This window comes from Equus asinus, chromosome 7 (assembly GCF_041296235.1).
Source record: "Equus asinus isolate D_3611 breed Donkey chromosome 7, EquAss-T2T_v2, whole genome shotgun sequence".
NCBI lineage: Eukaryota > Metazoa > Chordata > Mammalia > Perissodactyla > Equidae > Equus > Equus asinus.
The window spans coordinates 61,190,544-61,206,691 of NC_091796.1; the positions used below are offsets into that span (position 1 = coordinate 61,190,544).

Below are 16,148 nucleotides of genomic sequence, written 5' to 3' on the forward strand. Positions count from 1 at the left end.
TCTCTATAACGTAACTTGCAGCCTAAACACTAACCTAGAGGTGCTGTCTGGGGGAAGCTGAGTATCTCTGCGCTGAGAGACGGTCTCTCAAGGGCACCATCCTCTTTAGATGTCCATGTCCTATTACCTTGTCCTCAGCTGTTGGGCTCCAAAACAGCCAATCTGTATTCTAAGAATGCATCATTTGGATGTTGACTTTTATAAACCACGTTCATAAAAGAAAATGTCACACACATGCATGCACGTGTGATACCAGAAAACTATTTTTTATATTTTGTGATTAGAAATATAACAGTCATGTAAAGCACACTCACATCATCAGGCTAGTGCAGACCTCCTTATAGAGAAGTCTATCTTGGAAAATGCTTCAGAAGCAGACAGGCTTGCGCATTGTTCCCGTTTTTAAGAGCATCAGGATACGACAGTCACCTCCTCAGTAAGGGTGTGCTAGCCCCACGGGCTGGGGGCTGCAGTCCACAGCAGGGAAGCCCCTACCTGCGGCAGCGATGCCTGAACACAGACAACTCATTTTTCTGATTGTCTCCAGTTGGGCTGACACCTTGGGCCAGAAGTGGAAATAGGATCTGGTAGGTGTTTTCCTTCTTCTTCACCTCTGTTAGTACAGCTTGTGTTTCTCATCCAAACTAGGAAATACCATTCAGGTCTTATATGGCAATTTTAAGGCTTAACGTTCGGCGTTTGGGAAGTTTCCTGCTGACGTCTCTCTTGTATCCTCTACAGAGTGCCATTTACCTAACAGCTTATGCTACTATTATTGTAATGACTTCAGTATGTTTACTGCCCAGCAGATAAAGGGGAAATAGACGGAAGTACAACCTTAACTGTGCTGTTAAAACTTTAAAGGCTGATGCTTGGTTGGGAGTGCTCAGGAATTGAATGAAAAGTGCATTTTCAGGGTATCCAAACCCTTTACAGTTGTTGATCACCAGGTTCTTAAACACTTAGCAATGCTATATTAAAGAATCTCTACAAATCTACCTTTAAATCCAAAGTCTGAAGCTATTTCTAATGAATTACCCATTGAACTAAAAAGTATAATAGGAATGAAGTTCCAGTTCAGTCTGGCAGGTCACGCACTGCTCAGTAACGTGAAAGAGGTCACAGAAGGAAGTGGGAGAGCTTGGGGGTGAGGGGTCAAAGGTTCACAACCGGGAAGGCAAAATATTTTATTCAAAATGTTCAAGAAAGTGAGAATTCATTGAAAATAACAATGGTCTGATATACAGGACCACCTTACTTTCAATACAGTTTGTTAATTCCTTTTTAAAGGCTGGTCTCCTAACACTGTTTATAAATTAAATTATTCCTTTAATTTTGACTGTATAAGCTAAGTTGATAAAGCCTTTATGGATTGAAAGTTCTGCCCCCCTCAAATTCGTATGTTGAAGCCCTAAGCCCTGATGTGATAGAATTTGGAGACAGAGCATTAAGGAGGTAATTATGTTCAGATGAGGTCATGAGGAGCCACTCTATTGGAATTAGTGTCCTCATAAGAAGAGGAAGAGAGACCGGGGCTCACTCGCTTTCCACATGCACACACAGAGGAAAGGCCATATGAGTGCACAATGAGAAGACAAGAAGGTGGCCATCTACAAGCCAGGAAGAAGACCCTCACCAAGAATGGAATCTGCAGGCACGTTGATCTTTCTGGTCTCCAGAACTATGAGAAATAAATGTCTGTTATTTAAGTCACCCAGTCTGTGGCATTTGTTCTAACAGCCCAAGCTGAATAAAACAAAGGCAAAATAAAAATCTAAGATCTGGATTGAAACCAATGCCAAAACCAATACAATGCACTGAGCTCTGGAAGTTGTGAAGGGTTCCAAAAGAGCTCACTCCTAGAGGTTTTCAGTGGGCACCATTAAGGTGAAAGAGAAGAAAACAAGGGCAAAGGTGGGCAGGACATGCCTTCTGATCTGTCTAGGAATGTGTCCTACTAGCCTCCATCCAGCAGATGCCTGGAGACTAAGAAGGACCTAGCTCAGGTCCCAGAGGAGCAGTGGGACGTCACCGAGCTGGGCCTTATCATCTTTGGGAAGGTCTCCTCCAAAGGAAGTTTCTAAAACACTCAGCCTCTTAGCCTAGTCCACTGTAGAAAAGCCTTCTGAAGCCTAGCTAGCCAAACCCACTTCCACTGCTTCCATGTTAATCCCATGAAGGAAGAACTTCGTCCCAGAGGCCATATTTTTTAATTAGATCACTGATTGGTTATTAAAACATTTATAAAAAAGAAGGTTATTCATTAAATAGGATATTTTCCCTCGGCAAGAAAAATTAGTTTTTAGTATTTTTTGTTTCGTAAGTAAAAGCAGTATGTGTACGTTAGGGAAAATTTAGAATAGGACAGATGACAGAAAGAAAAAAATTCAAATCACTAGCTGGGGAGATACCACTTTTTAATATATTTATTTCAGCATATATTTTAGCCTTTTATAAATATATAGTATATATATTTAATGTAAACAATGGAATTTAACATATTGTTTTATACCGATTTTTTCCACTTAACAATATAAGCTTAAATACATTATTAAACAGTCTTACATAACATTATTCTTAATCATTGTAAAATGAACTTTTATACTGTGGTAGCATAAATTTACTAATCCTCTATTGTTGGAAATACTATTTCTGATTTTTCATTATTATAAATAAACTGCCATGAATATACTTGTGTCAATTATTTGCAAACGCTCTTTTATTATTTCCTTTGGATGAATTCCTAAAGTAGATTCCTAAATTTAGACATATCTACATTTTTAACACTTTTAAAATGCATTGCTGAAGTGTACTCTAAAAAGATTCTAACAATTTACACGTGGACTAACAAAGCTTTTACTACCTCTTCACTTCCATTTATTTATTAAATACCAGAAATTGTTGTAGGTACGAGGGTGCAAAGATAAATTAAGCAAGAAATGTACAGCCCATTTCTTCCCAAAATCAAATCCAGGAATAGAGAAATTGCGGATTGGTGCATCTTCCCTAATAAACACCAAACCCATAGGATGGATTCCGGGTGCTGTTCATGCCATTTGGATGACAAGCAGCCTTCAAGAAGACCCAGTTTTCCCATCCCTGAGTCTAGCCAAGCACCTCAATTCAACATGAGAGATGATCTGGGAGACATGTTCCAGTTGGCTCCTGAGTGAGTCAAAGGAATTAAGAAAGGGAAAAGGAAAATATTGCAATCCTCTTAATGCATCCTCTTAGCTTGAAATTAATTGAGTATTCTTAACAGCAAGTTATATTGTAAAGGCGTTGTGGGCAAAATGAAATAGAGCGGCCAATGCCATTGTCACTAATTTCTCACCTTAGATCCTGAGTTGGGATGCTCTGTGGTGCAGGCACTCGCCGACAGCACAGATGTGACATCATGATTGCTTCGTACTACTACTTAACTGCTCCTGGGCCTCCACCCTTCACTTACTTTAAACAAGAACTCAAAGTGGGCAAGTGGGTCTCAACAGAACACCCCAAATAACAGGACAGCAGCCCCCCTAAAGACAAGGACTCAGTTCACATGCGTAACGGGTGGGAACAGGGACCTGCACCTCACTAGCCAGTCTCCACAAGGGGTCCATCTTAATAACTTATTTACTCCTGAGATCCACTCACAGGAGAAGGGGCTGCTTCTTTTAGAATCAAGTGCTGTCTCCCTGGGTCAGACAGGGCTTACTTAAATACAGAAAGTAACATTTCCTTGCAGAAGGCACTCCCTGCTCTGCTGCAGGTTACTGCTTTTATTTTTTTAAAACAATAGATGCATAAACAAGTTTGAAGGGTATTTTACTCATTTCTCAAGGTAGTGTAACAACAAACAAAGCCTCAATATGCTCCCTATCAAAAAGCATAAGCTTTCCCTACATTGGCATAAAATATACCAACACTTCTTATACTTTCTCTGATTAGACTAATATAAAGGCAATTCATAACTTTAGAAGTTAGCGGATGCATCAAAACACGAAATGAAATCAAAGAGCATACCTGGTAAAAGTTAGGCCAAAAAGTACTAATGGCCAGTTCTGCCCTGTTCCATGTTCGCGTCGGGTCTCCAGATATATTCCAGATAGGATTCCCCAAAGGCCCATTATTGACCTTCACGTAGACACTGAGTATCCCAGGAGCAGAATTACTCTTGCTGGATACAAAATAGTGAAAATCAATGCAGTGGGTATCATTTTCTTTAAGCTGAGGTAAGAAGAGGTGGGCTCTCTGCCCCTCAGGTCTCCCAGATGTGTTCACCAACATGAAAGAGCCTATGAAAACAAAATCAAAGGAGAGTCACAATGAGAAACACTACTTTCCAGGCATTTCTGAAAAGCCACCATCATTTACACGAGTTGACACTGCAACTCCACATATCTTACTTAGGTTTTAAAAGTCCCATCTCTTTCATATCTTTTTACCCCCAAAGTGTTCTCAAGATCAGCAACCGGAAAATTCCCTTGATGTCACCGCAATTAGCCTCCTAAATAAAAATATGCATAATTTGCAGACCTGCACTGATCAATCTGGTAGTCACTAGCCACATGTGGCTATCTAAAAAAATAATTTAAATTCCAAAACATTAAAAGTTCAGGTCTTCAGTCACATTAGCCTCATTTCAAGCACTCAGCAGCCACATGTGGCTAGCTGCTACCATATTGAGCAGCACAGATACTGAACCTTTCCATCATCTCAGAAAGTTCTATTGGACAGCACTATTGTATAACGGTACCACCAGTTAGTCATCATAGCCACTTTAAGATTCTCGCATAATCTAGAGAAAGATTACAGATTGGTCTGGTTTGTGGAATCTTAGAACACACTATTAGCCCTAGGATGCTCCTTATTGTCAATATAATATGATTCTCTTGCAGTTCAGCACCACAACCCTGCCCCACTGCTGTAACCGTTGACTTCCTTGACAGTGGAGGTGTTTTCATGACAGGGTATGACTGAGCATAGTGATGCGATTGCTGTGCCAATTGGAGGATGGTCATTCTCAGAAATCCCTATGAGGTTTTCGTATCTGTACATCTGTGGCACTAACCAACCCATAAGTGCTGAAGAATTTCCAGATAGATTCAAGCTTTCCAGATACTCTGGCATCAGAGATGTCATTTGGGCCCTCCTCATGTTTAAGATCAACAGAAAAGGCAACTAAAAAGATTGTATGAATTTTATATATCACACAAAGAGAGATAAAAGCAAAATGTTCTATGATGAAAGGGAAAACAGGTCATCCTAAGTCCTCTTTAGCAGAGAGGAAAAATATGCTGAAATTCCAAGGAGGAAGTACATTTAAATTTGGAGTACACAAATGGAAAAAAAAAATACTACGTGGGTGAGGTTAAACTCATGATTTCTACGGGGTGAGCAGACTATTATCAACAATTGAGTATTCTTCTCAAAACTTCCCTTATTGTGAACCATAATCTTCAAAGTAGTGTGTGTATGTATGTATGTGTGTATACATCCACACATATCTATAAACATACAAACACAATACTAGAGAAAGTGTGTATTTTTAATCTTGTCTACAAACTGAAGTCCTAAACAGAAAAATGAGAAGACTACCTTTCCCACAGAATTATTATAAGGACTAAATAAGATACATAAATGTAGACATATCCTTTATAAATTAACAGTCTATTATTAAGGGATCAATATTATAAAATGTTTGCTTCTGGCTTTTACCCTCAGTATGCCCTTATATGAGGTGAGGTATTGTTAATGCCATTTACAACAAACAGGAATTGAGTCACAGAGGAATTAGGAAGCAGTTTATCCAGATTTTAGGATGAGTTAGTGACAAAACCAGAACTGTGAGCTTCTGCGTTTCCAGCCCATTACTCATCTTGCCACACTCCAATACCCCATGTTGCTTCATGTGCCATTTGAGCACATATGAAGAAAACAGACCCCTCACGACAGTGAAGCAAAATCATAGTACCTATGTGAAAATAGAGCAATTTTTCAAGAGATGAATGCCATGCACCTGGAAATACGAAAGCCAAGCCACAGGGAACGGTTATCTACAAGACGTGTGTCCCAGCAATGAGGAAGAACTGCAAATGTGACTTAAGAAAGAGTTGGGGTCAGAGAAAGGGAACAGGTTCCAAGAGAATATCACTGAAATAATTCGGGTTAGCTAGAGTCTGCACAATGCAAAGTAATCTTCAAAATGCGCAGGGCTCACCAACCCCATCATAAATTTAAAAGCAGGCTGTTAATGTTTATAAAATGAGTTTAAATTCTACTTTTCCACTTTTAGCAAAATATAAGTGGATTTACTCCATATTCTATCATCTGGAGCTCTGTTATCTACAACATAGTTACCATGTACACTCCTACTGATGGGGCTGAGGTGTGACATGGCCTTGAGGCCAAGCGTGAATCACCAAAATCTTTAGTATTGCCACACTGCCAAGAGTATGATTTCTTGCAGTGTTTCCATCAATTGAACTTGGGCAGCCGGGGTGGTAAACAGGGCCGTATGCAAAGGATGGCCAAAGCACCTGTTCCCACACCCCGTGAAGTCTAGCGTGGATGCTTGGATGAAGGTGAAACGGGGGAGTCTCTTCCCACATGTCGCCATAAGCTGGGTAACTTTCTACCATTACTGCTCAGGAAATCACCAGGGTTCCCTAAAATACCATTTTCCTAGTTACACAGCCTGTCCTCCAACACTCACTCCGCTGTGCTCCATTCCAGCACAAAATGCTCTGTCAGCTTTTGAGCTGTCTGAAGTATACAGAAATTTTTATCTTGAGGTCACGGTGAAATTCAGGTACTCTAAGTGACACACACTCAACTGATCCTAATTTTTATACTCCTTTCTCCCTCCCCCCCCCCCCCCCCCCCCCCCCAGTTTTCAAGCCAGAATATAGTCTGTTTTGTTACATGGCATGCTTCTGTAATGCATATTAGCTCACAAAGGGCAGTGACATCTATCTAACACAGGAGTCCCTTTGGTTCATGTGCAATTTTTTACAGGACATTAAAGTTTTAGAGTGATTGGGGCAAATTTTTTCCCAGATAAAGGAGGCTACCTGGCCTCCTTTAAACAAAGCTAAAAATCCTACAGAAGTGCCTTTGTTTAGCATAAGAAGTGGCAAGAAGTTTAGTGGTTTAAAGAGCCATTCCTCTTCCCACTCTCTTAAGCTGTCTGGGAAACTGCGAGAACAGATAAAGAAACTGAAGCTTCTGCTCCCCTTCTGTGTTGAAAAAGGAGAGAACTCTCACTGATGAAGAAGATAAACCCTGGGTCATATTTTTAAGTCACCAGAAAGTGGTCTCTATCAGAAGGCAATGACTTCAAGGACCTCTCTAGTGAGGAGGAGGAAGCTGGAGCCCCAGGGTACAGGGCTCAGGACGTACTCGCTAGGATTCTAAGTTAAGGAGACAGTATTGTTATTAGGGTTGTTACCATTTTTGTTGGTTCCCTGGTTACAAAGCTCCATAGATTTTTGAGTGGTCAACCCCATTTTTCTCACAAGATCTATCACTCTCAGTGCATCATTTTGTGAAATTAGTCAGAGGTTTTCCAAGAACACATATGGCATTGGTAGGAACGCCTACTTCACTGTGCTGTCTTCCTCCTTCCCTTGTTCTGGCCCACAGGAAGCAATTCCGTCTGGACTGCCCCACTGTCACGGGCAGAGTTACTCTCCTTCCAAACTGTCCAGAAACCAAGTAAGCAGCACTCTGATGTCAATATGCACAATTTTTTAGAGGAAAAGTCTCTGTTTACTCAGCACTTGTTCCCTGGGGTCTGGTCCCCTGAGAGATCTCTTTTTTCTTTCTCCAGAGGCTTGCAGCTGGTATTCCTATGCAGCCCCCACAATGAAAAATTAATGCATATAAAGGAACTTGGGACAATGCTTGCCACATAGCACAAGATCAAAAAACGTTTGCGATTATCATTATGATTACTTTGTTTCCTAATACCTCCTAAATTCATGGCTTCTCTAAATTATCTGTAATTCTTTAGCATTTGGCTCTATATATTTCCACTTGTCTGCTTCACAGACCTCCTGGTCCTATCCTAATTCACTTAAGTGGTCATTTTTCCTTTCCTTATGAGAGAGCAAATATTTTTTGAAATATTACAAAACCTTCACCTCAGTTAATCTCTCCCCTACATTAAGCTTTGGGGAGGGAATCTGCATTTCTGTGTGTGGTCACGAAGACTTACCTTATGGCTTCAAAGTATAGAAGATGACATTTCAGTAACACAAGTATTTCCTGACAGTGCTGCACTATTGTTTTATGGTGAGTTTACAGAAGAAAGTGTGAATACTTCTGTTTAGCATAGTCTAGCAACCCAGAATCCTGGGGTAAATTCACAGTTGTGCAAAATGGAATGGCAGGTGGGAGGGAAGAGATGCCTTTTAATTGCTTGAATTTATCACCTATCTGCTATGAAAGTAAAGTCAACTCATGAACCCAAACCCACCATTTAAAGAAATAAAAGCATTTCTATTCAATTTTAGACTATTAAGTCTGTTTTTTAAAAATCTCCCTATATGGCTGAATGTTTAATTTTCACCTTCTACTTCAGTGTTTTGACTGTGAGGAAATGCATTTTCAAAGAGTAATTGGGTCTCCCTCAGTAGGTACTTTCTTATCTCAATTTTTTTTCCCCTACAAAAAACACTCCAACTGGGCAAATAAATAAAAGAAATCAGAATTCAAATTAGCATAGAAATTCTGTTTGTGTTCAGATAACAAAACACCCTCTAGTCACAAGTAGAGAAGTAGAGAATGCAACATCGCAGGTGAATGAAAAGGGCTCCACGTAATGGAGTCGGCTTCAGAAGGGGCAGTCTTTACATGCAGTCTTTGAGGGTCTTTAAGAATAATTATTTTGGTTTCCCTGAAAAGGAAAACTCTGTTTTTAGAACATGCAATGTTCTCATTCTTGAGTCTTCGGGTGAATTAAATTTAGCTTAATCACATCCACTGGCAAATGCTTTTGATTAGACTATCTTGCATCATTGTTTGTGACAGGAGCAATAGCTACATATAATTAGTTATTCCCTTCCACCCCATCATTAAAATCTGCACTGGTGTGGTAGAGGCTCTGGAATTTTAAAGGCTGAGAAAACTGCATGAGTTCTCTTCCTACATTTGAGAAAGCTTCTGCACAGAACAAAGAAGGGGTGGTTTTCTGTCATCAGCAGGAAGCAAAATTATGTGTGTTATTAAATACTTCAACTGACAGAGATGTAGCATTTTAGAAACTTTAAGGTTATTATAACACTCACTTTTTAAGCTTCTTAGTTTTAGTAAAAGTGCACAGACCATTGGTCTTTCTCTCCCTTTGGCTGTTTTGTCTTCATTTTTCCTCAATGACCGCGCCTTCAAATTTGTGGACTTAAGATCCAAAAGCTACGTAAAAAGTTTACAAGTTCCATCTTTGCTGGCACATATCCTGCTTCTCTCTAGTTCACACAGCCATTTGTACTTCTTCTGACCTATTTAGCTACACTAGTTGTAACAATTCAGTTATCCAGAGCAGCGCTTCTCAACCAATCTATGATGAAGGACCAGTTTTTAAAATTTCCAATATATCTCAGATCACATTTATGTAAAATACAATAAACATGAATTTCTAGAAAAAGGAAATAAAAAGACATGCAAAATGCAAGCCCAAATTTGTTATTAGATTAAATAAACATAAAATTATCAAGTTCCTATAAAAATTTCTAAAGACTTGCTCTCAATTTCCACACTGGTCATGGACCAGGAAAAAGGTGTAGACCCGCTCTGATCTGTAGACCACACTAAGTGGCAGGGGCTTAAAGTTATAACGGTACAGCATCCTGGGTACCCAAATAAATATACATTTTTCCTCAACAGCAGAAGAGGAAGACAGACAGACAAAATGAAAGAAAGGAAAGAAAAAAAACTTCTGGTTTCTTAACCCAAAGATAATGGCTATAACCCCAGTCCCCTGGCTCTGAAAGAAGGTGGTGGCAGAAGAGAGAGCATAGGAAGCAAGTGGACAAAGAGGGAGGAGACAAACGCGATCGTGGTGAACGGAAATGCAGCACTGAGACTCTGAACTCACAAAAGAACCAGCTTCAAGGCAAGGCAAGACAAGACAGAGAAGTCGGTGGGCCACAGCACGGGAATCACCACTTACACTGGCTGTTCTTAAGGACAGCACAGGGAAATGCGCCCCTCAGTGCCTAGGCCAGAGACTCCATACACTCCATCTCATTCACTCCTCCCAAGAACGAAGACTCCATGAAACACAGAGAACCGTTAACTCACCAGATCACCAAAGCGGCCCACTGACAGCATCTGACAGAGCTAGGAGAATTTGAACTTTTTACGTCACGCTCCAAAGACAATGCTCTAAAACCAGTATTTTCCAAACAGCTTAACCATAACTCAAAGTACCAAATATAGTGTATACTGTAACCCAGTATACATGTGTGATAAGGCGTGTGCACTTAGGCACACACACACATTTAGACACAAAACTTTCCTGAAAAATGTGTGTTGCTGTTTCTTACTATGTGTGTGTGTGTATTATAGCCACATTTCCTATTCTACCCTATTTCATTCTGCAACATAAATCAGCAAGTGAACGCTGGGTACAACCCACATTTGACTGCACAGCCCACGGATGCTTCAAGGCCGCACTGCAACTCCTCCTCTGTAACCAAAACCAACAAGATCTAAACCACACTCTGCCTCCACAGTAAGAAGGCTTTTTATCTTTAATTGTAATTTTAAATTTGATCTCATCCCTCAAATATCAACATGGCAGGCTGCATGCCTTCTCCGGCTCCCTCAGCCAGTACTAACAGTGGTCCTGAAGAATATGCCTTTTCTGACGAGAAACCTCATGAAATAGGGAAGATGAAAGCCTGTGGAGAAATAAATGAACTCGGAGCAAAGCTCAAAGGGAACAAAGCCTCTGCAGGGAGCTGCCTCCATCACTTTAGAAATACTTATTAGCACCCATTTCAGCCTGATGAAACCAATGTCTCCACAGCCACAGTCACGTTCCACAGATCAGATGTCACCCATCCTTCTTAAGCTACTGCCTCTTCTATGCGACTTTCAAAAATTTCACCCTTTCACAAATGTGAAATACTTATTTGCAACCACTAGAGAATAAAACTTTAACAAACAAAAATTGTCTCTTCACCCAAATGTCATATCTCCCTTTCTATTTTGCCCTCTCTCTTCTTGCCTTTCTTGTGGATTTTCAACAATTACTGGGCAAGGCCATGTTAGTTCCACTAATTTTTGCCACGTTTGTAATATGGTGGTGAAAATACAGTAAGATGGCAAAGAAGTAGCAACATGCACAGGGAAGCCCAAGCAAAGGTCTAACCAACTGCGCAAGCTTTTTACTCCTCAGGAGTCCAGCTTGCACTATCCCTGAGAGAGAGCTGAACTGCTCCCCTGGCGTGGGCCTTCGTACAAGTCACACTGGTTAGTACATGGCACTCTGTTCTCCTCGAGGGAATTCGGCATCCATCTAGATGCTCTAAAATTAATAATAAGCATAGCTCATACACCTAAAATGTGCACAAAACACTTCTTACAAGACATTTATATTAAATATCCCAAAGATATGAAATTGTCAATTTAGAGATTCACAAGCTAACTGAATGGCTATTTTTATTATTGATTATTCATAAAAATACTGAGCTGACCAAATATATTCATTCTCCTTAACTAGTCACTTTTAGCCATGACAGGACTCCTCTGAGTGCCCATTATGTACTGGGCATTTTGAGAAATACAAACAATAAAACTTGGACCCATTCCTCCAGCAAGAACCTCACAGTTTAGCTGTATGTTATATTTTAAATATTTTGTATTCAGCACAGAAAGAAAAGAAAAACACAGTATTAACAAATCAGGTCCACTAAGTTTACCAATATTTACATAACTACAACCTGAAGTGCCTGTAAAATTTGCAGATTTAGAACTATCAACTAGTAACTCTTAAAAAAAGAATTTTGAGACAGCAATCACATGAGACAAAGAAGGAATGAGGAGGCTCAAGGAAAAGTGAAGATGCCCTGGGGGCTCCCCTAAGTCCCACCATGTGCTCTCCCTTCCGAAGAGAAGTGAAGCTCTAATGAGAACTGATGCATCTTAGAATGTGTCATGCAGACAATCGGCTTCAGTGACTCAGCTGGAAAACACTAGGTGTGCACTTCATAATTTATAAGGAAAGAACAAACAGCAAGTAAAGTAAACACAGCCTTTTAACTGTCTGACAACACTAATGACTGTATCTCAGGAAATGAGCCACCAGTACAATGCAGAAGTGACAGGTAGACTGTTTAGAACGTTCTTAAGAGACTGCTTAATTTCCCATATGTCAGGCTTTTATTGATTGACATCTTTACGAACTAGTTCATTTTATTTTAAATCTCAGAATGACACAAGCCATCACAATATAAGCTTCCACTTATTTTTTCCCCTAAATTATTGCTGCTTTAGAGATGATTTTTTTATATGTGTATCTTGTGATAGTCTACCAGCTAAACTACGTCGTTCTTAAAGAAGAAATTATACAGTTAGATTCTATAGAAAATGTAAACCAAACAAATATTTTAAAAGTGCATCATCTTTCACCTTTTCAGTTTGACTAGAAACCTGCTAATGCTGCTTAAGGAGCGAGCTACATCATTCTTTGTCATATAGAATAGTTCTCCAAAAAACTCCAACAGTTCTGTTAACATCCCTGGTTGAGAGCTCCCCATATTCCTGAAGAGGAAACCAAAGGATTTTGCTTAAGAGGTTTCATTAGCCTGGCTGGGGTCAGAAGTCAGAGTCACACGGGGATATGCACTGATTGATCAGAGGGCAGAAAGAAGAAATTACCAAAACTCAACAAGGTTAATCAGCAGAGGAAATTAAACTGGTCTCCACATTAAACTGATGATATAATATCAAATTTATAAACGATCAAAACAGCCTTGAATTTAAGGAATGTCTTGGGGTAATTAATCAGAAAAGGCATCATGATACCAATAAATAATTAGCAAATGATATGAAAAGGCAATTTGCATTAGCAGAAATACAACTACTGAAGATATAACTGCAAAAATACTCATCTTCACCACCAAATCAAAAAAATTAAATTAAAGCAAATGTCAAGTAAAATTTTAAACATGAGTAAATTTCTTAAATATGTAAAGATTTCAAAACCAAACATTTGTGAGATTCTGGTGAAGCTCCTGCACGTGTTCAGGAAGGAAGCATGATCATTTATTACAGTAGTCCAATGGTAAAGACCTTAAAGAGAGTCATGCTCCTTGCCCTGCTAGAGAGGGGAAAGAAATCTCACCTACAAAACTTACCTAGCCCTGACCTTAGGAAAATCACTCTAAACCTGAGTCAGCTCATCTATAAAATAACAAAAGGAGTGCCTACTTTGAAAGTCGTTCTGAGAGCCACATGAACTAAAGTGGGCAAAGGACTCATCCTGGTGCATGACAAGACGTGGTGTGGCTCCTTGAGCTTGCTGGGAAGAGGTGGGGCTCTGCAGCCAGTCAGCCTATATTTGGATCTTAACTCAGCCACCTACTGGATGTCACTGAGCAAGTTACCTAACTTCACTATGCCTGAGTTTCATAACCTGGGAAGTGGGGATAAAACTGCACCAACTTCAAAGAGGTTGTTCAGTGAATTAAATGAGATGATTCACATAGAATGCTTCTTAGAAGAGTGCCTGATACATGGTAGTAATGGCAGCCCTGATATCAGTTCCCCTACTTTAAACCCAGCATTTATGGGGTTAAAAACCAAAGCACTCTTTCCCTTCTTACTCCCTGGCTCCAGCTCCAGAATCCATCATCCACCATCAAGACAAACAGCCAAGGTCAGCCACTTGCAAATTTCCTTATCTCCTCCTCCTCCCTGCAAACAGCCTCCCAAGGCAAAATGCAGGCTGGTGGGAAAGCTCTGACCAGCAAGGCCACTGACACTCCCCGCCTCTCTACAGTCAGCCACATTCCTCACAAACCTTTAAAACCACTCACCTCACCTCTTTCAGGGAGACGAGATGAAATGAGACAAATTTGAGGGCTCACTCTCGTCTCCCTGCTGATATCACCCAAAATAAAAACCCTTTACTTGCCATAAGCCTGGTGTTCCAGTTTTCATTTGGCCCCTTTTGTGAGGTGGGTAAAGACCCTATGTTTGTAGGCGGTAACAGTAGGCCTGCACCAAAGTTTGACCTTGGCTCTGGTTTTTATCCAAATGTATCTGGCCTTAGTTTAGGAAGATGGAATGGCTGAAAGCCTACTTAAAGGTAATTTCTGGTGCCCCTGTACTTACGTGTATCAATGATCATGTGATTATATAGGATACAAACATCCACATCTATTCAACACAATATGGTCAGTGACACAAACCAGGTATGCCATTCAGATTTATTTTAAATATCTAGACATGAATCTTTAAATATATGTAATCATTTTGGATGTAACTTGGAGTGAAAAATCTCCTAATGTGATTAAAAGGTTGAAATTTTACCAAATCTGTTGAATTATTACAAGAGTAAACTGCTACAATAATTAACACTGATTGAGAAAGCTGTTAATTGTATTTACAAAACTAATTATTAAGAACTTTCAAATAGTAAAATAAATAGGTAAATATATTGACTTAATGTGGAGTAATAATAGGTAATATTTATATGATATTTAATATGTAACAGGCATTATTCTTTAAGGGCTTTACATATAGTAACTTTTTTAACTCTTACAGATGATGAGAAAGCTGAGGCACACAGAGATTAAGTAACTTGTTCAAGATCATTCAGCTAGTAAGCAGTAGAAATGAGATATGACCCCCAGGCAAACTAGCTCAGAGTCTATGCTCTTAAGCACAGATACCACGCTATTTCTCATTTTAAGAGACAGCACATTAGTTAGAGAACTTTAGGAAGAATATTATATCCTCTTGAGTCTAGAGATAGAGATATAGTCTAATTCAGATAAATAAACCTAAGACTACCAGAGAAGAGGGAACATATGAACATGTTCACTACCAGGTGAGCAACTCTGGGCTAACCTGCTGGGGAAGGGGGGTCCTATGAAGCAGAGATGAGCCTTCCCAGCCAGGCCCCAGCTGATCCAACAGCTGACTGGGAGGCCCCAACTGATCCAACAGCTGACTGCCGATGCATGAAGGAGCCCAGTCAAGACTAGCCATATACAGCCCCAATCAGCAGAAGCACTCAGCTGAGCCCAGCCCTACTGCTGACCCATGGAAGTGTCAGCTATGGGCATTGTTTTAAGACATTAAGTTTGGGGATGGTGTATTATGTAGCAAAAGCTAACGATATCTGGTTGAATCTAGTTGATAAGTATATGGGGGTCACAGAAGTACCCTCTCTACCCCTGTATATTTTGAACATTTTCATAAAGCTTTAAATGATGAAACAAATTTTTTAAAGCTAACTATCTAAATGGGCTGAATTTTGGATCATGTCGTATCACTGAAAATGCATTACAGAAAATTAATGTGTCTTTCTGAGAGCACTCAGTTCTACATATGATTCAAAAAAAGATAATCTATTTGGAAATCTAATTTAATCTAACTTAATTTTTGAAAAATCATCTAAGAATGAGTTTATATCAATATAAACCTTGTGAATTACACGCACACACGTACTTATACATTTATACAAACATACATATACACAGGGAGAGAGAGAGAATGGATTTTACAAACAAATTAACTGAAAAAAGAGTAAAGATGGTAAAGCTCAGGTTTTTGGAAAGAACGGTGATTGTTATCAAAAATGTTCCATTTATACCCATGGTATCCTTGAATATAGCATAATATATTGAACAATTTACCCACTGTTAGATATTTCAATTATCATTTCTGAAGAATTTCTAAATGAAGCTTTTGAATTCTCTCTCTCCTTAGCATTTTCAACCTGTAGGAACTATATTTTAATTCAAACAGTTCAATTCCGTACATCTTGATTTAGTCTATTAGACAGGTGATCTAGAAACACATTCAGATAATATTATTTTATCACTGTGTCTCTAAGCTTAACTGGGTGGAGAACTACTTTTACAGGAGTTCTACTATTTAATTTTAGTTGTTTTTTTTTTCAGAATACAGTATAACTTCCTACATTT

At 39.4% G+C, this 16,148-nt stretch overlaps 1 protein-coding gene across 8 annotated transcripts in view; it reads right to left on the bottom strand.

Annotated features, from left to right (window-relative positions):
- The window catches only part of PTPRM (protein tyrosine phosphatase receptor type M), a 779,977-nt gene that overhangs the window by 467,999 nt on the left and 295,830 nt on the right, over nt 1–16,148 (bottom strand). For all 8 annotated transcript variants that reach the window (XM_044773425.2, XM_070513580.1, XM_044773424.2 and 5 more), the window contains exon 3: nt 4,009–4,280. In XM_044773425.2, coding sequence (XP_044629360.2) covers nt 4,009–4,280 — 272 coding nt within the window. The remainder of the gene's footprint in view (nt 1–4,008; nt 4,281–16,148) is intronic.